The 20,918-nt window shown below is 38.1% G+C and overlaps 1 protein-coding gene across 9 annotated transcripts in view; it reads right to left on the bottom strand.

The window, feature by feature from the left end:
* Positions 1-516: 516 nt before the first annotated feature.
* Positions 517-20,918, bottom strand: part of LOC105221314 (RING finger protein nhl-1) — a 30,793-nt gene continuing 10,391 nt past the window's right edge. For 4 of the 9 annotated variants that reach the window (XM_011198177.3, XM_029046235.2, XM_011198176.3 and 1 more), the window contains exons 4-14: positions 15,761-15,901; positions 15,287-15,422; positions 14,954-15,096; positions 13,565-14,884; positions 10,051-10,703; positions 5,231-5,509; positions 3,198-3,968; positions 1,911-2,070; positions 1,139-1,279; positions 969-1,045; positions 517-882 (exon numbers count right to left, since the gene is read on the bottom strand). In XM_011198177.3, the coding sequence (XP_011196479.2) occupies positions 669-882; positions 969-1,045; positions 1,139-1,279; positions 1,911-2,070; positions 3,198-3,968; positions 5,231-5,509; positions 10,051-10,703; positions 13,565-14,884; positions 14,954-15,096; positions 15,287-15,422; positions 15,761-15,895 (4,029 nt within the window). In that variant the 5' untranslated portion in view covers positions 15,896-15,901 and the 3' untranslated portion in view covers positions 517-668. Of the gene's footprint in view, positions 883-968; positions 1,046-1,138; positions 1,280-1,910; positions 2,071-3,197; positions 3,969-5,230; positions 5,510-7,744; positions 8,266-10,050; positions 10,704-13,564; positions 14,885-14,953; positions 15,097-15,286; positions 15,423-15,760; positions 15,902-18,307; positions 18,449-20,918 lie in introns of those variants that run through there. The other 5 variants (XM_011198178.3, XM_054232770.1, XM_054232771.1 and 2 more) reach the window with 5 other exon arrangements.

Here is a 20,918-nt window from a genome sequence, read left to right as displayed (position 1 = left end):
AATACTTCTGCATTCACCTACCTCCTCTACTTTTTACATGACTTCTTCTTTCAATCTGAACTTTGGAAGAGATGTGCATATATTTATTGCATGGAATACCAAAAAAAAAAAAAAATAAGTTTTTATTAAATGTCGCATGCGATTTTTGTGAAATATATAAAATGTCATTATTTTATCGCATGCGATATTAGTTTTTTTCTCTCTCTCATTGTTCGACTAAGGTTATAAACAATTATCAAAAGACACTGAAATGAAACACCTTTGTTTGCCATAATCAAAACAAATTCCCAAATTTATTACATTTTTGCTGAAACTACAAATTGCTAAGCCAAATCGTTAAAATATTAATGTATATATGTATATATGGGTTCTGGTTGTGTTGACCTTAAGCAAAATTTATTTTTACAAAGCAAAAAACTATATTATTCTGTTGCGAAATTTTAATTCAAGCACTTACAAAAGATTAACGAAAACAAATCCATACTAAAAAAAAAGAAAACACTCATATTCATATATGTATATGTGTATGCGTATATGCTGAGATGTTTGTAAATCTGTATGTGGTGGTGAACAGAAAGAGACAAGCGGCTGCCTCGTTTACAAACATAAATTCTGATTTTTGTTGTTTTTACGAATTTTTTATATTTATTCATGACCGATCGCTATCGCTAAAAGACTTGAATACGGTGATTCTCGCGGTCGCACACCAAAATATTTCCGTTCGACATGATGCCAACACCCTCGAGTCCTTTGAATTCTGAACGACCAGAACCCCAGGAGCCGAAGGCACGCAAGAAAGTGCCGTCCGGACTGTAGATCTGTATGCGATTGTTACCCGCATCGGCGATTACAATGTAACCCTGATCATCCACAGCGATGCCCCTGGAAAGAGATTAAAATGGAATTTTTGGCATTAAAAATATTAAGAGTTACTTTCATAAAACAAAAGTTGCGGAGTTTGTGCTCACCGTGGGAACTTAAGCTGTCCGTCGTCGGAGCCCTCGGAACCGATTGTCTTCAGGACCTTTCCGTTAACATCAAAGATCTGCAATAGTAAGGAATATAATAATGTAAATGAGTTGAGAAACTAAACTTTTATGAAGGCAAGGAAATATACATAAGTGAAGACATAATTTACCTGAATTCGGTGATTATTGGAATCGGATACAATAACCCGATTCGTATTCGAAACAGCAATGTAATGCGGGTGCTCAAGTTCACCTTCCAGCGGACCGAGTTGGCCGAATTTGCCAACAAAAGTGCCATCAGATTGAAATACCTACAAAAGGAGGAAGGAAAAAACGTAAGACAAGCGACATAATAAGATTGGGCGTATACGCCCTGACACATCAACACTATACAGCAAATCACAAGTCTCTCTTGTATCTCTCGTATATATACATATAAATATATAAATCTGGTTAAATTTTTCCCATGCAATTTAAAATGCAAATATCACACATTATTATATCGCAAATGTGTTGTTGTTGTAGCTGCCGTTGACACAGTGGCAGACAGTGCTTACAAATACTTGATTCGGCTTTATTCGATTGCCCATTGAAAGGATTGATTGGCAGCGCTCGAATCGGCATAAAATGGATTACGCAGATACAGACTAGCCGACGACACCCACCTCACGACAGCGATCGAATATGACGCAGACAGTCGGGTTGTGTAAGCAGAAGGCAGTCGTGGTGATTAATGGCAAATATTTACAAATTCACCTTGTAGTTGTTTTTGGAAAAATTTGAAAAGGTAACAGATAATCTCAAATGTGTATTTGAATTAATCTCAAATCGAAAATGTGTATATCTCTTTCTTTCTAAAATTTAAATTTAATTTAGGGGTATGGAATCCCATTCTGTAATCTAATTTCTTGAAATTCACCAAAAGTATTGCTATTTACTTACTTGCACTCGGTGATTCTCTTTGTCGCACACATAAATGAAGCCCAACGAATCGGTGGCTATGCCCCAAGGATAATTGAATTTGCCATCAGTTTGACCTTGTGAGCCAAAAGCGCGCAAGAAACGTCCTTGTGGATCGAGCACTTGTATGCGGTGGTTATATCTGGAAAGATTAAATTTGTTTATATGCGTAACCAAGTTTGAATTCAAAGAAATATTAATTTTATATTGGGATACAATTCATGTATATAATTATAGCAGTCTTCTTTGATAATGACATATAGCTTCTTAGCAAATTAATCCTTTCAATACCCATAAGCGAACTTCAACCCGAGCTTATAATGGTCCGTCAATCGATTCCACGCTTCATCTCGGCAATAATATAAATCACCATGGGCATATGTCTGCCAGTAGCATCTAACCCTGATATGCAAATATGGCTTATTTCCAAGGAAAATTGAAAGTCGAAGACTACCCTAAATTTGTTATACATCTTCCTCAACAATACCTTCCAAAAGATCAAAACGTAAGGAATACATATTATTCTGTTTCTTAGACATTTATATTATTCCAAACGAAACATTAATGTTTCTAGTTCCTATTTCTTCTAGTCACTATTTTGCCCTGAAACAAATCTAACGGGAATTCAAGGCTTAAGGCTTACTGTGCACCTTTTGTTGCGACTTCAATGAGAGTACATAATGCTGATTCAGTCGCTTTTAATCGGCTCAACTACTTGATTTCCGCAAACTGGAGGGTCAAGTAACAAATTCAATTACGCGCCTCTTGTCACTGAATACATTAGCAGCGAGACTGACTTTTCATTGTGTGAAAAACAATAGCAATGAACTGGCCGCCTCGCCTCGCCCCCACAAACGTAGCAAATAAATTGTCGAAACCGAAGTAGAAAGTTTTCCTCATTTCCGGCGTAAGCGTTTGTTGAATCGAAATTAATTTTGTCATTATTATGCCGGATTAAAAGGCAAAAGACGGGATGTTTGCTGCTCCAGCTAGCCATCCGGCCGCCGACTGATTCCCCACAACATCCATTGGTTTTCGTGCTGTTTCTGCTTTATTAATGCGTCCATTATCCGCTTAAAATTTGCCTGCGGACACACACACCCACACACTCACAAATAGGAGCCCATATGGGCTCGAAGCCTGTTTGCAGCTTTAACCATGTACACCATTTGCCATTTGTTGTCAGTTAATTAAAAAGTTTGTTGAGAGGACCAACACACGCGCGAGGCGACTCGAGCTGCGTACACCTATCCACTCCGACTGACTCACCTGTCTGCTACTATGTATTGTCCAATGCGATTGATCGCCACACCGGCCAAGCAGTCGAACTCGCCTTCGCGGCAACCGAAATCTCCGAATGACTGCACGAAAATACCGTTCGAGTCGAACACTTGAATGCGATGATTAGACGAGTCGGCGACGACGAAACTATTGTCTGGGCCAACTGCTACGCCGCGCGGCCATGTAAAGGATCCGGGCTCGCTCCCCCGTCCCCCCAATTGGAACAGCTGCTGCCGTTTACGCAAGTACAAATCCCTAAGGGAAGTACCTGCTACTCCGGTTATACCGGCTGCTGCTGCTACCGTAGGGGAGGTAGGGGAGCCTAGCCCGTTTTTTGAACCGTCATCATCGGATGAGGCCAGCTCGTTGGCCTGCCGCAACGGCAGCCCCAAGCTGAGGCGACGCGACACGTCGCTGGCGTGACTACGGCTCGCACTGCTACCACTGCCGCTGCTGCTGCCAACGCCAGCGCCATGGCTATGCGAAGACGATGGCGCTGCTGAGGCGCCACTACTGCTGCTAGACGGTGTGTCCTTGGCGCTCTTATTGCCATACTTGTTCTTTAAGTAGCGCGCCCAGGAGCTCAACGCCTCGCCGTCTTTGCTGTCCGCTGCGGCGGACGTGCTGGAGCCGGCGGCCGTTACAATAGCGCTGCGTCCTGATGTGGTACTACGATCGGTGATTGGTGAGTTATCACGCGACTTCAGTGCGTGCGAGGAACGGCTGCGTGCCAAGTCGGTGCCGCCATAACCCGAGTATCTGTGATGTAAAGAGAAAAAGGGAATTAAAATATATGTATGTGAAACAGAGGATTTCAAACGGTATATTAAAGACGAGGCAATTGGATTTGATTCTACTACCATTTACTGATGAGTCTTTTTATGAATATAATTTTACTTTAATGTATCTGTCTTCTTGTTCTTAACATTGTATTTGGTTGTAACCGATCTCATTGCTCGTGTGCTCTTCGTTAAGCGAATCAATAAACCGATCAATTCTTTTTATAAATTGTACGACCGGCAGATAAGTTCTCATTCAATTATGGATTAAATTCAATTACATTTAATTTAAGCTAAGTATTCTTCGGTGTAAACAAAAATTAAACAAGATTTGGCTGCAGTCCAATGAGCTTTATTGAAGTTTCAATGGTACACTCAGTGCTTTAAGGGCTCATATATGGGATTCGTGTACAGACCAATGGGCTTAGATGTGGTCCACATCGTGGACAGATGCTGTTGGAGTTAGAGAACATGGAGTTAAAGTCAGTTTTTTGAACTTTTAAAGACCCGGCAAAGTTTAATCTTAAATAATTATTAAAAGCGGTTTCTTTGACTTCAGCTCTTAGCTTGATTGCACTAGCCGTACGTGTTAATTGTATTGCTCATGTTAATTCCAAAAAAACGAGAAGGACACCCGTACTCTAAATCCAATTGCAGCACAGGGTTAAAGAAAGAACACATTAATTTTCGATTAGTTTCGAATTAACAAAAATGCTAGTTTTCTTGCTTTAGTGTGGTTTTTCAACGGAAACAACAAAAAACAAAAACAAATGAGAGTAAAGGAAGTAGTGAGCGATGAGCACTGAACTGAAAAGTATGAGCAATAGTATGGATGTGTGTAAAAGTACAGTGAATGAGAAACAAATAAAATTAATAATTAAGAGAAATAGTAAAAAAGAGAGAGAGCAAACGCGCAACAAATACACTAAAGAAAGCACTTGAGCACCTCACATTAAATATTTGATATTTACAAATGCACTCTAAACTCATTTTGCAACAATAATCGTGAGCAATCATAACTGTTCAGTTCGATATATCATATTATATATTATAGCCTCAGTCAACTTGATTGTGCAGATTGGTGGAATCATGTGCTCTAAAGAACTTCCAAATAACAATGGATATATATACAATGTATATAGATGATGTATGTTTATATATTATATATAGGAATATGAGTTCTTTTTAGGTATTTCGTTTAATGTATTTTATTTGCATCTATTTTGTATGTTTTTCTCGCACCTTGAAGCCAAGTAAGCAGATGGCGATGCCGTTGTGGGCGATACCGGCTCATCCAGATCGTCGTCTTCGTTGCCGAGCGCGTGCGAGGAGCGACTGCGCGCCAAGCGGCTGCGTCGCTCCTTCATCGCCAAATAGCGCGAACGTCCGGTGCCATAGCGTGAGTCCGAATCGTCACCAGTGCCGTTGGCATCCTCATCGAAGGAAGCAGTGGGCGTGGAGAGCGATGGTTGTGACACAATGGCGCTGCTCTTGCTTTTGTTTAGAAAGCGGCTTGTGTAGCTGGAAAATTTCGTTTTAATTGATTCTACATTTCATTTTTCGTTTCAGCACGAACATTTTGCATTTAAATTTCATTTAATTTTGAATAATCGAATGTTTCGTTTCAAGATTTTTTAATTCCGAAATACGAGCAAATGTTTTTGTAAAAATTTCATTGAATTCAATTTGCTTCAGCAAAAAGCATACAATTGCTGGTGCTAATGATTAAATGGTATTTGTTGTTAAACATAATGTAAATATTGTTATTGTGTTACATAAAGCGGTAGTCTTTCGAGAATTCTAAAGTTAATTGTTTTGTTAGGTTATGATTCGGTTGCAAATGTGACGGTATTGTTTCGAAAAAAATGGCTTCAAAACTGTATTGACGTAATATTTTCTTTTGTGGTTTCCCATTGACCTTATTAGAAAACCTGTAGACAAGCAAAAATTCTTAGACTTCTTACTTATTCAGAAATGCCCGATTTTCTTCGGGTACTATTGCTATCTGATCTGAGATGAAATGAGATCCATTTCCAAGTGTAGAGCTAACTTTCGATTAATAATGGTTCTTATTTAAGGATGACAGAACACTCGTCCGATATTTTCACAGATAATATAAAGTAAGGGTCTACAATTAAGAGAGTAAAGATCAAAAAATCTACCTCCTATATGTAAAATATGACTGACTACAATAGTAATGAGCTATTTGTTGGTAGACACCTCTCTATAAAGAAGAAAATGTTCTCTCCATTTCCATTTCTTGGAGAACATTTGTTTGATTCTTATCCAAATGAAATCGGTGAATTTACCAGCAATTGTCCGTGTAATTTCTCGTTCAATATGTAGTGTTTGTTAGCGAATGGGATTAGCATAAGTTAATAGAAACATACGATAACATAGCACAGCATAACAATTCTTTGAATATTAGCATGCCTACTTATGTTCTAGCATGCAAAATTTATAAGCTTGCGTGTTCTAGTTATGTTTTGCCGCTTTCGGGAATGTTGTCGAGCATTCAACACGTCTTCGAAATAAATCTGGCTTATTAGGTGCAGAGGTTAGCAAGCGTTTGTGGGAACTCTCATTGTCCTTAACTATTTGTGTACCTATGTAGAGTATGAGACTGTGTGCTGAGTGTGTATGAAATTAGGTGTATTAAATAAGTCTTCGGCAAACAAACGGTACTATTTTGTATGCCATAACGGAATTTCACAGTTTAGCACGTTTTGTTTGTGTCAAAAGTTGGCGAAAACGTTAATCTTTGTTTGTGCTCGGCGCAAAGTGTTTTCCTCCATCGCCATTTCGTGACGACTTAAGCCAAAGGCGTTGCAAGCAGTTTACTTAGAGAAGTGAAACAAACAATACGCCCAACTTATGTGCCCGGTATGAACAAACAACTAATTGAATAAACCCGCATTGAAATTGAATTTTTTCCTCTCTAATTTTTCGCACTTTAATTGGTTTACTTAGACTTTGCCAACATTTATTTAATGTCGCGACAATTACCATCAACGTGCAACAAATAACGGACAACATTTGTGCCGTGAAACGTGACCACGGGCTGGCCCGCTTCGCTCAGCGCCTCCACACAATGTCACACAAACATATAAATTTGACTTAAGGTGTTGCGGCAAAGCCCATTACGAATGTGAAGGATGGAAAGAGCGGGTGCGTGAGCGAAGCGCCCAAATCCGTGGCGAAATCATAGCAAACATATTTTGTGATTTAGGAAAACGGGCGAGGCAGCACGCAGTTTAGACGAATTCATTTGCGTTTATGGGACGAGCCAACTAAATACCCGATTTAATTAAAGCCGAGAACAATGCTAAATGTTAGTAAATTGTAATGGTAATGGGTCCGATATGGTTCCATATTATTTCGTTATGGTTTTATTCTGATGCATTTGAGTTCAGTCTTCGATGAAAGTTCGTCTGATGACAGTATACTATGCGTGTTTTATATTGTTTATTTTGGTATTTATAATTATAGAGATTTTCGCATTTCTTATTACCTAGAATAACACCCTATATCTGTAAGTATGTATAATACCTAAAGTCTAAAACCAATACAACAATCTCTTCAATCTATACACAGCTGAGTATATACACATATATACCATACTCTCGTAAACTAAGTCTATATAGATGATAGAAAGAAGTGTGTAAAACTTCTATGATGGAGTTTCGAGGCGCTGCTCTTCAAACTAGCTTATTCTAATTCTTATTTCTTAAATCTAATCAAGTAAATTCAATCAACTTTCATGAGAGATGATATTTTATTGCATTTATTTAATATTTTTTAACTAAAACAAAACTATGAAATACGAGTATCGGTAAGGTCTCGATGACCGCTGAGTAGCACGCTAAGAATATCGATTATTTTGTACAGAATGTCTCTTTGCACTAAACAATTATTTAAATTACAGCAAATCACGTGAGAAATTACTTTGTTAGAGAGAGAAAATGCCATCACAGGTTAATACAAAAACACTTCGGCTCCGAAAAACATTTGAATTTTCATTATTATCATACAACAAATTAACAACGGGATTATGTGCTTAATTAAGTAAGAATGTGGTTTTAGAGAGTATTTAGTCTGAAGAGTGGGAAACAGTTGCGAAATGGCTCGTGGGAGTTTGTGTGTGAGGTCGTGTGTGTGCGTGCGTGCGTGCGTTCGGTTTTCAACTGTAATCTCGTATAGCATCCGCAATCCGCTTTCGATAACGTGTCCGGGGTCTATTGATATATTGCAAACTAAATGTGGGCACACTCGTACTACTACAAAGACACAAGAGAAGACACACAGAGACACAATGACGTGTAGAGAACGGGGAAAAAGAGGAAAAAAGAAGAAAACAAAAATAATTAATTAAAAACTTTTCGAAAGAATTTTGAATTTTTAGTTAAGGATTTTGGTTTTTGTTTTCAATTAATTATCGCTTGCTTTGGTTTTATATAAATGTATATATGTATGTATGTCTTGCTAAGTATTAGATACTCTGATCGAATTGAAGGCGGTTTAGCTGGAGAAATGCCAACGCGTCAATGCTGCTGACCGGATGTAAGCTCAAGGAGTCGAATTGATTTGCCATTAATAGTAATTAATAGAGCTTTTTACAGGCAAGTGACGTTTATTTTACAAAATGGCATTTATTTTTTACAGAAACACACATTTCAGTGGATGACAAATGATAAACATATTCACATTTTTAGTTCATTAATGATCATTAATAATGCTTGATTTATTAATTTATCTTAATATTTTTACTTTTCTCGTCAAATGTAAGCTATTTCAAGAGAGTTTCGTCCTTGGTTGCAAACAATAACTTGTGAATTATTCGAAAAATGACGCGAATTATGACGCAAAGTGCCAAAATGTTAAGTCCAATGTCACGCAGTTGCACAAGGCTACAACAAACAAAAGAACGAGAATACAACAACACATAGAAATTGACCAAAACAAAGTGAGCAGTATCTCATACAAAAACACTTAATAAAAATACAAAAATACAACTCTATATGTATGTCTGCCCGCGTTAACAGTTTTGCATTTCCAAAAATAACGAGAGGGTCTCAGGGTTGCTTTTTACGCTTTACGTATTTTTACAACAAACAATTACGTTAATTTCTTTTTTTTTTCAAGTAATAGGGTGTGCAGGATTTGGGTCGGAGTGTGTTATTCTTTCGTCAATTTTGGTGTTAAAAGTGATGGTGAGAGACAAGCTGATGGAAAGACCCTTTCGGCATTAGTATCTAAACAAAGTAATTGCAAGTGAGTGCCTAAAATACCTATGGGGTCTATGTAACAGCTATTAAGACGCAAAAATCGAGAATTAACTTTACAATTTTCCTTTCTTCAACGGAAGGAAATATATTAAGCCGATTTTTCTATATCTTAAAACTTTTATATCGGAGACAAACAACTCTACCAATGTGTTATTAGTTTTGAAGAAAATCGGTCATTCTAATCCATATTCTTTGCGGTCATAAGACCTTATAATCTATCCTGCGCTTTACAATAATTTCCACGAAATGGTTTCCTTTCGTATTTTATTAGACCTTTAGTTTGATTATTCGAGAAATTAAATATTGTGTGGTGACTGTGTTCCGAAAATAATTTTGTTAATGAACTGAAAAATCCGTTTAAGTGTTCCCCTCTAAAAGTTTTACTTAACGGTTAAAACTACTTAAGATCAGCCGCCATCTTTCTTAAACCCAGAAATATTTTATTAAATTTAGTAAATAATTATATTAATTATAAATTATTGGTATCGTCTTATTTTTAGACAAAACCTTAGTAAAACTGTTAGTACTACGAAAAGCTTTTGAGTTAAGCTTTCGCAGAGCTTTGATTTTGGAAAGCGGTGCATATTAAAAGCTTCCGATTATGAATTTTATACAAACAATTTAGTAAAGACAGCAAAAGTTGTGTCATGCCTGTTAGTAAAGTATGCGCAAAATCGAAAGAAAAGAAAATAACTCTGGTATTTATTGCCAATCAGTAAAACTTGAAAATTTCTCAAACAAATTATAAACTATTGCTCAATGCAAACATAAAAATACCTGCTGCCAGAGGCGGCGCTGCCACTGCCATAACGATCCTCCGTGTCGTGAGAGTGATGTGGAGCCGGCACAGCGCGTTGGCGTGTTGAAGAGCCGTAGCCGCTTGTGCCGCTGCTGGATGGAGTTGCATAACTGGACGAAGTGCGGGTGGATGCGTCGTCACGTGAGTTGCGACGCGCCTCCAAGCGCTCACGATATGAAGAAGCGCCACTCGAGCTGCCTGCACCTGCCGACGACAGGGCACTGCTACCGACCGGACTCTTTGCCGCCAAACTAGAGCTAGTGGCGGCGGTAGATTTTGATTTCGTGTCGACTTCATCTTCTGATTCTTCGCTGGAGGTTTCCTCCTCGCTGCTCGATTCACTTTCCGCCTTCTTTTTCTCACTGCTAGCTGCCGCGCTGCTATGCTGTGGCAGGAAGCGGCTAACGAACGGTTTCTTCTCGGCCGTTGGCGTGCTGTTGCTGCTTGTGTTGGCCGCACTAGCGGCTGGTGTAGCACGGGAACGTGCCGGGCTCTCGCGGGCGCGAGAGCTGCTCGGTGCGGCAGCAGCAGCCGAACTGGTAGAACTCTCCGTAGACGCGGTCGAATCGCTACTGCCCGAACGCGTGGTCTTCTTGACGGCAGCCACTTGTGCTGAGACGGGCGTCTTGGACTGTTGAATGGAAGAAGAAGTGGGTGGAGGTGGTGTTGTGTGAATGCCATCAATAATAGATTCATCAGCGTCAGAACTATCGCCGCTGTTGGGCTTTTGCCGAGCCGTTATCAGCGGCGATGGCGGCGGTGGTGGTGATTTCTGCCACCGGTTAGACAGAGAGCAGCGACGTTACGTGACGTGCAAAGAATGATAATTTGCAATGATTGAATGCGTTGATGGACGAGATGAATGTAAAGCGACAGCAGGCAAAATATTTATAAGTTATAGTTATGGCGATCGGCATAGATCACATATGTATGCATATTGTATGGTAGATCGAAATGATTGCAGCGAGAGAAAGAGAGAGAAATGAAAGTGGCAAATATAAGTTTTCGCAAAAAAACAAACAAAACTCACATGACAACAATTTTCCCACAATAGGAGGGTCAATCAACGGAATTGTGAAATGACAGTGCCGTTCAATTGAATATCGGCATGTGATCTTGGGTTGGTGTCGGAACAAGTGGGATTATTTCATTATAACTCTCGAAAATCATTCACTTTTCGAACTTGCGTTTCGAAGCAAATGGTTTATTGTGCATAATGGGTTGATGAATATGAATACAGTATGTATGAGTGGAAGTCTTCAAGCCAAGGTAACAGTCAAATACACAGTTTCAAGGGCAACAAGCAATTTCGCAACACAGCAAAATATTATAAGTAAAACGAATGTTATTTGTGTCATTAGAAGCTCAATGGTTGGCAATGCGATGATTTCAAATGTATAACAAATATATATGTACATAACTCGAAAAGGACATCAGAAACTTAACATTCACTTCAGGGACGAAACGATACTTGTACGCAAGCAAGGCAATGAGTGTACGTTTTCCAATTTCACTTCGGCACAAGCAATCTTCAAAGGAGTCAAATAAGTAAATTAACATCGCTACCAAATCGGTTTCATCTGCCAGTTGCATTCAGGGCACAAACAAATTCGTTCGGGTTCTACATACATATATACATATGTACAAATTTGTTAGCGAATTCGCTTTTGTGTTATTTACAAATATTCACTACGAATACAATAAAAGAGTAAATTGTTGGTATGTTTTGCCGTGTACACCGGAATGTACACACAAAATTTATTTTTCTAAAATATTTATAATTTTTCTCTTAATCTTTCTTAGGGTTGCTTTGCAAAGATATACGATATGAGCGATTATATATCACTTGCGAAAAGGTACGAGATGTTAAATTTACTGAGTATTCATTATTATTTAGATATGTACAGTATTGTTTAGATAATTATTTAGCGAAATATATTTCTGATGTCCGCTGCTTGGTGGCATACAAACCAATTGCCGACAGAGAAGAGTTTCTTCATTCTCATATTAATCAATTCAACAAAGTAACCAGCGAGTGTTTCAAAAGCAATTATTAAACAACGTTTTCAAAATTAAAATGAAAAAAAAATCGAATTTAAGTGCGATAATTGGTTTGCATGCCGGCTTAAAAACAATGTCAGAATATTAAATAACAACAAGCAGAAATAAACAGTTATATTAAGAACACATACATAGAATAAGTTTAGTGCAAATAGTTATCGAAAAATAGATAAATCATAAATAATCAAATAAGGGTGTGGAAAGTGTGAACGAATACAAAGAAGAGGACAAACGGGTGTATATAGACTTATCTCTAAGATGTGGGTAGTTGTTACTCCTCCGGAACGCAAACGAATTAGAACGGAATTATACAAAAAGTGGAAACGTTACACGCAAAAACTCTTAAGAGGGTGTGGGGGATGTTATCGTAACAGCAGGAAGTGTAAATAAACTTACGTAGTGGTAGCAAATGGCATATTTAGTGAGACAATATAAGCTTGAAAATCCTAAAACTAAAGAATAATAATAGTTATATATTGACAACCCTTTCAAACCCGAATATCTATTCTTACTTGACACCTACAAAAATGTAAATGTAACATTTCATCAGACTATTCATTCAACAAAAATCTTGTGCCCAAATTAGATTTATTTCCCTAACAACTTCACTGACTTTAAGCCTTAACTACTTTGTTTGCTATCTTCCTCCTCTGTGTCCTCCTCTTCTTCTGACTCTTCCGTTTCGGTTTCGGTTTCAGTTTCCGTTTCAGTTTCGGTCTCTGTCTCCGTCTCTTCTTCTGTTTTGTTCTGTGCATCGTTTTGCACATTAATTTCATTCGCATTTTGTTGTTCGCTTCTGTTTATTACTAGGTTTTCTTGTTCTTGTGTTTCCTTTGAGTCGTTAATGGTCTCATTCGTAGTGCTATCTGTCTTGTCCTCTGCCTTTTCATCTAATTCTACGTCTGCATTTTGTTCTGTGTCTGCAGTGTCATAACTTTGTTCCGTTTTTTCATTATCCTCCTCATCTTTCTCTTCAGCCGATTCATATTCGGCAACATCACTCTCTGTCTCTGGTTCTTTTATAACTAACACTTCTGGTTCTACAGTTTCAGCTTTTTGCTCTTCTTCACTTTCCTGTTCTTCCTCGTCCTCTTCACTACTTTCTTCTTCTTCGTCGTCCTCTTCTTCGTCATCTTCCTGCTCTTCGTCGCCCTCTTCTACATCCGTTAGTCTTTCATTCCCGGTTCGCACCTGCTCACCAGCTTCTCTTTCTTCTGTTTTGTTTTCTTTTACTTCCTCCTCACTGTCGGATTCCTCTTCTTCTGTTTCTTCTTCTTCTGTTTCTTCATCTTCACTTTCGGAAGATTCTTCGGTTTTTAAGCCCCCACTAACTTCTGGCTGTTCGATTACATCCCCAGCACTTAACCAATTTCTTGCACTACCACCACTACCACTGGGTTGTTCTTCTTCATTTGTCTCATTCACACTTACCTCAGCCCTTGGTGGTGGCGTCCTACGCACTGGTGAAGCATGGTTGGAGCTGTCGCTCTCCTCGCTAGTTCCTTGCGAAACGCCAGTTCGCTTGAGTGCAGCTACACGATCGGCAGCCGGTCGCTCAGACTCTGTCGACTGTGCAGTCGTGTTGGCAGCAGACGTTTGTGTCGTGGCCCCACCCGGTGCGTTCTTGTTCTGACGTTTTATGCGACTTATCTCATCATCTTCGGATACTTGTCTTTGAGTGGCCGCTCCTTGCTTGGGACGTTGCATTGACGCCTTTTGTGCTTGAATGGCCGCCTGTACAGCCGCTTGGGCTGCGGTGTCCACCTTCTTCTCCTTCTTTTCCTTACCGATGTCAGCTAAACGTTGAATAACACGCGCACAATCACTTAGTCGTATAATACCACTAAGCTGGCCACGTGACACATCCTCACCGCTGACAACACGGTCCTTCTTCTTTTCCAGCTCTTGCTGACGTTGCGCTTGTTGTTGTTCACTGTCGGAGTCGTCGTTTTGGTGAGAACGAACAAAGCGTGAACGGAAACGTGATGACTTTCCAGGGCGGGACGATGACTGATCGTTGTCGTATTCATTCTCGTAATCGTAGTCGGTGCCTCGACCATAGCGACTATTACCTTCGCCATAGCGATCGTTGTTGTTGGCACGTACTGGTCGCTCACCGAACTTTCGGCCTCCTAAAACCGGTTCATCATTATAGCCGACGCGTTCCTCTTGCTGACGGAACTGTGTGGCCAAGCGATGATCACTCTTCGAGCGCATCAAACCAGGTTGCAGACCCGAAGGGGGCGCCAAATGCGAACTGCTTACAGAACCACTGGGTTGTGAATGTGGTGCTATGTTCAAATCACCGAAAGTGGCCAGATTCAACACAAGCTGATTCGGATCAATTGATACAAGGAAGCGCACACGGCGGGTATAATCTGTATTCTCATACTCGAAGTGACGCAGGAACTCAACCGTCTTGAGGAAGATCTCTTTCGTGTCCATCAGTTCACAATCATCCCATTCGACCGTCTCATTCATGTATTTATCAACAATATCGCAATTGCTTGATATGTTCTGAATCTCGTGATCGAGATTTTCCCTAAGCGTTGTCAGATTTCGCATCTCAATGGTGAGATAGCGATCGACTTCGCTTCTCAGTTGATCAGTGCGATCTTTAATCGCCTTGGTGATGCGTCTACAGATCTCATCGATCTCTTCGGTTACGCCGACGCAATTTGTTTGCAGACTAGTCGAGTTTTTCTCAATTATGGCGAGTGTGTCCTGCAGCCGATGTAAACTGCGCCGAATCTGTAAAAATAGATTGTGAAATGTGCTTATTAAAATCTGTACGCTTCTATAAAAGCTCTTTTGTCTCACTTGTGAATTGAATCTTGTTATCTCACGACGCAATATATCCATGTGCGCGCTTTTACAGTCCTCGCAGATCTTCTTCTCGCAATGCGCACAATACGAGAGGTACGATTTCTCTGAACACACACTGCATCGCTCCATGATTTGTCCTGCAACACAAAGGTCCGTTGTCAAATAAAGTGAACAATTTTCAGCAGATTGTTTATGATTTTCAAAAATTCAAAATTTATTCACAATTCGAGAGCATTCTCAATGAACGATTGCATAGAAATCTATTCACAGGCACCCAGAATATAGTATATCAAGGGATGATATGATAAGATATCAAGCAAATATTACCTGACGTCGGATCTGGTAATTCGCCGGTTATCTCGATGTGTAACTCCAGAAAACGCTGCAATGTTACATTTGTGGGGAAGGCTTGTACTCCATTGTAGGGTATGCGATGTTCTGCACGGCACTCGGGACATTTCACCTGAAATAAACTCACAGTTATTAGTTGAAATATTATCCATGGATAGATTACAGTTACAGCAGAGTACTCAAACTGTTTATTTTTAAAATTGTTCGGATAAGTATCATTTTTTCTTTATTCGCAACCAATTTTTGCTCAAACATTTTATTGTATGCATCTGTAAAAGCCGTTAAGACATTATAACTCTGACTTAATGGTATCTTAAATGCATTTTTATTTTTTTAGTCCCTTTAAGAAACATTAATTATACAAATACAAAAATGTGTAAAAAAATAAAAAGGGACACTAGCTTTATATAATACACTCGTTTAAAGCATAAATATTGTGTTGTTACATACCTGTCTTCGTACATAGTCCACGAGACCTTCCATACACGGTTCCATGCAGAACGAATGCTGGCATGGCAACAGTTTTGGTATGCGGTACCGATCAAGGCACACACAACAGGTCAATAGTTGCTCGAATTGCTCCATTTTTCACTGAAATGTGGACAAATGTAAATAATATTGATTACTAATTAGTTCAATTTTAGTTTTTAAATGTTTGATACACAAAGCAGACTTCAATTCGACTAAGCATAGGAGGCGCCGAATCGAACAAGCAACAATCAAACATCAAGATTAATTGAATATTAGTATTTTCTGAAATATTTCAATTTTAATTCATCGATCACCATTAAGAGAACTCTCATTAAAATAGTTTAAGGTTTAAAACAACACAAAACAATCAGTTTACTCTCTTGTTCGCTCTAATATCGTAATCTTGATAAATCGTCCTATTCTAAATAAAAATACACAATACATGAATCATTCAAACCACATGAAATCCCATACTCTATAGATGTTTATCTATTCTTTCTGATAGACTCATTTACTATACACATTTTCAAAGTTTTTCCTTTGCAATTTCGAAACCGAAATACACAATGCAGCCCTTGAAAATGAAGGAAAACGAAAAGCCATCGAAATAATTGAGATACAACAAATTCTTCTGTATCTCAATTAACAAATACTCGCGCGCGTTCAATATAAGAGGTTTGTTGGTGTTGAACCATGAAGTCTATCATATATGTACAGATTTACATCCGTTATATGCTTGATACATAGAATGTTTCTATTTGAATTTCCTCATTTCTTGTTCAATGTTGATTTTTTCTCTTCCCATTTATTTATTTCAATGAAATGCAGATAATTAAATCGGCAAGTATTAACATAACTGTAATTTCTGCTCTGCTCTTCCTGATGTTCGTGGCTATTAATTATCTCCTATAAGCCTTTGCAAGAACCCCTTCAAACAAACAAAAGAACTGCGTACACAATCGCAGCAAAAGACAAAGGAAAAAATATATCCAATGTACTCATGAGTAAATTTGTATATGTGGACGTGTGTGGCGAGTATTTTTAAACCATGACAGGCAACAGCAATGTGGCAGTGACCGGAAGCTTTCGCATTGACGTCTTCACTGGCAAATTAACAAAACAAATATGAACAACCGAAATTTTGAGAATAACATTTCAACAGACGTATGTTGCACGCGTATCGTGCCGACTCTGCTATTCATTTGGGTATTAGTTACTTAAGCAGTGAGATTACTTTGAACTAATTTTGCCTCGCTTTTTGCTTTCTTTTCGGTGAATATAATTTTTGCGCAACTTTTCAAAGGCCACCACGGATTGCATCACAAAATGTTGTAAATATTTATATACACATATGTACAATGGATATAATAAAGACATAAATATCTATTCTGTATAATAATTACATTCGTTTAAATTAAGTTAAATGCTCCGGATTGTTGAAGTCAACTGCATCGAGGAGCAGTGATGACCATTTGGGGGTTAATAGATTCAAAACATGATTGCCTTTTGCCTTTCCGACATTGAATAGCACGTCCGATAGCGCTTCAGAAGTAGCTGAAGTTAAGTTCACTTTAGAAACTTGTACTGCAGATCACAATTAACAGAAAACCATGAACACTTGAAGAAACACATATGAGAAGACAGTGGCTTAGTATAATATCAACCATGAAATGAAAACGAAAATCTTAATTAATCGAAATCGGGACTTATTGCAAAGGTTCAAAGCTATATTGATCTCCTTCTTATTAAGATTATAAATATGGAGTCGGTGCACAAAGTACTTCTTTAAAATATGAAAAACTCAGTTTTTGGGAGCGCCATAAAACAAATGGGGTTGCCTCTCAACTTGAATTAAGTTACTTATTAGATATTATATCGTATATGTGGTATAGATCGTCGATATGTTCATATATAACATCTGAAATTCTAATAAACTTTGTTTAGAACATTTTTTTGAAGTTTTCTTGAGATATGGACATGGTTGCCTAACTGGAACATAGAGGAACATAAAAATAATTATATATTTTCATTATCATAAACTGGTACGACTGATTTCGAATAGTTGATTTTATAAAAAAGCTTTCAAAGCTCGGATTTCACATTTTTCTCTCACTGCCTTTGGAACCCAGTGCCAACAGCCAGATAGCCACACAAAACTCTCCAATTCCATGGATTATTGTATGTATATATTTATTCAACTAATTAAATACCATCCACAAAGCGTTCACTAAAAGCAAAATTCTTTGCAGCGCTATGGTAAATTAGATTTTGAAATCGCTCCCGTAGCTTTCACAATTCAGCACAGATGAATTTTGCGATTTGCACTGTGCGCAGCAAATAACTGCATTAAAAACAGGAATTTGACACTAATAACTACAAAAATAATTTTGGCACACATTTTTTAGGCGAGCATGCCCGATGCAGCCCGGCAGCTCCCAGCCGGTCCAAGCAAGTCAAATTCAGACACGGGCGGGTATTTACATACATACGTGTATGTGGCGCCGCAGCCCGGTGCAACCAACTCACCAGTTTTAGTGCCCGCATCAAGAATCCGCTGCACACTGTGCACGCTCGCTGGTCGAGCGCTATGCGATACTTTCTTATTTATGCCAACACAACCGAAATCTAAAATTACGACAACGCTAATTTTATATACTCGTACTCGTACTCGTATGTATGTATGTATGTATTTCACTTTTGCCTCTAATTCACTAAATCACCAGAAACGGAATGCGTTTTGAACGCATTTGTAAGAGACTTGATGAAATCAGAAAATTTTCAACTATAACGGTAATAACTTTTCATATTCATTTCTTACTAATTTCGCACACTTTTTCTCTTTATTCATATATCACAATAATTTAAAGCTTTTTATTACGAACACTCGAGGCTTTCGTTTTATAATTTTCTACTTCTGCATTTGGAAAATGCAGTAATTCCTCGGAGAAAAAAAAATTGCGATTTATTTTTCTTTTTGGTTATGGATTGAAAAAATATATATAAGTATGTATATCTTTGTAGTAGAACTTCCTTCGCAAACGTCCGCTCGCTCGCGAACTGTTTCAATTTAAAGCACCAAACGAACTGATCGCGATTTCTGAAACAAAACTGTATCAACTCTGCAGTGCGTTGCTTCGAAACGCTATATGTATTTCGAAAGTGAAGAACGCGAGCGGAGAACGAGGAAATGGAAAATCAAGGAAAATTAATGAAACATCAACTGCGCGTACACCGTTAAGTACTCACGCCGCGCTACATAAAGCACATTCGGTCTAAATATAATACACGCCGCTTGTACTATATATGCCGATATCCATATGCCTGTGGAGGCACTTGTGTAAATACATATGTATGTATGTGCGTAGTTCCCCATCTGTCTGTTGTGGGCATTACACGGCGCTCGCCTTATTCTTGCGCTGATACCGGGAACAGTTTCAAAGGGATTGCCTCCCACAGAGTGAGATCCCAATGCATAATTCTACAGAACATAATTATTTTGTAGCAAGAGAAATCATTTAATATTCAAAATAAGCGCTTGAAGGTTAGAAATTATTTAATTAATGGTACATGTAGACATATTCTATCAGCGCAGTTTTTCCTTCGCACATTGCTTCGATCGTTGCTCCTCTTTCTATCTGCCAAAAAAACAACGGTTTTTTATTCTTTTTAGTTGTCAGATGTCGCCTTTTTTCTCGTTCAATGTCAGTTCAGTTTGTAGTTCCGGTTGATTTTGGCTACGGCTCGTTGTTTCTGCTTCAACACAAAGAATAGTTTGGCTTGTAAATAGATGCCTATGTATACATATCTCTACACGAAGAAAGGCATGCAAATTATTTACTTCGTTTCGTGTTCTTTGATAGCGTGAGTATTTGTTAGTGTAATGTATTGGATGCTTAATTTAGTCTTTTCGGATTTAATTGTCAAACAAAGACTGCTACGCTTAGGAGCACAACAAAACTTCTGATTATGGGATAATTCCAAATACTGTTGCTAAAGATGGGATTGCACATTCGAATTCATATCTCGTTAAGTCGTTTTTGGAGTACATCGATGTACATATATCTATATTTCAGAAATTTCCAGGACATTTTCTGAATAGACAATTTTTTGGGATAGAATAAATTATAGGATATATGCCATTTTAAAGAGGTCTCCAAATCTGTATTCAGCAAGAAGCAGAAGTGTCTATCCAAAATACACCAAAAAAGTGACCGTTTGGAATTATATGGATCAAAACAGCTCCCAGTTAGTGATATGTACTCGTATATAGGCAAAGATGTCCGATCTCTCTCAGATAGATACATAAATATTTATTTAAAGATCTGCAATAGAGTGATCATATATGTTGGAAAACTGTGGAGAGTGAGTCTTTTGTCACAGAGAGCAAAGAGAATGCAACTCTGTTCGAGTCTTTAAATATAGAAATGCTAGTACACTTGTCATATTAGAAAATGAATTAAATTTATTTTTTAAAGTGATTTAATTTAGCAAATTCTATTCTATGTTTTAAGAGCGGTAATTTCGAGAGATATACTTCTACATACATATATTGAATGAGCAGTAAATAATAACTTGAATGCTTTCTTTTAAATTACTGTATATTTTTTTTCAAATTTACATTTTTACATTCTATTACACATATATATGTACGTAAATACATAGCGCATGTGCTAAAACCGGCAATCTGCGACTAGCGCTGACGCAAATTGGTCTATGTACAGCGTTTTACGCATCTCTTCTGTCTTCTCTTGCTCCTTGGTTTCTATGTATGTAATTCGTTCGCTATTATGTTTGAAACGATTCTTATGTGGTGGGAACAGTTTTTCAAAGTTTCAATGTCTTCTCTGATTGTAATAGCGCAGTAAACACTAATCTTCCGAAGCATAATTACTTTCCTATTTATGTATATATTTTACAGTTCTCTTTTCGTCTAGTACTTATCTTTTGCCGGTGTTGTTTTCACGTCACGCTTATGTGGAGATCGTTCATTTTCTTTTACTTTAGACGAGTCCGTGTACTTGATGAATTGAGGTCAATAATATTGTTCTAATTTTATATTAAAAATAAAAGAGATCTTTTACTTAAGTGAAGTCTCTGTAACATACTCAAAATACAGTTATGTATAATATATAGCCAA

The sequence above is a fragment of the Zeugodacus cucurbitae genome, chromosome 6, assembly GCF_028554725.1.
Source record: "Zeugodacus cucurbitae isolate PBARC_wt_2022May chromosome 6, idZeuCucr1.2, whole genome shotgun sequence".
NCBI classification, from domain to species: domain Eukaryota; kingdom Metazoa; phylum Arthropoda; class Insecta; order Diptera; family Tephritidae; genus Zeugodacus; species Zeugodacus cucurbitae.
The sequence above is the reverse complement of the archived record's forward strand: the minus strand, read 5'-3'. Positions and strand labels throughout refer to the sequence as shown.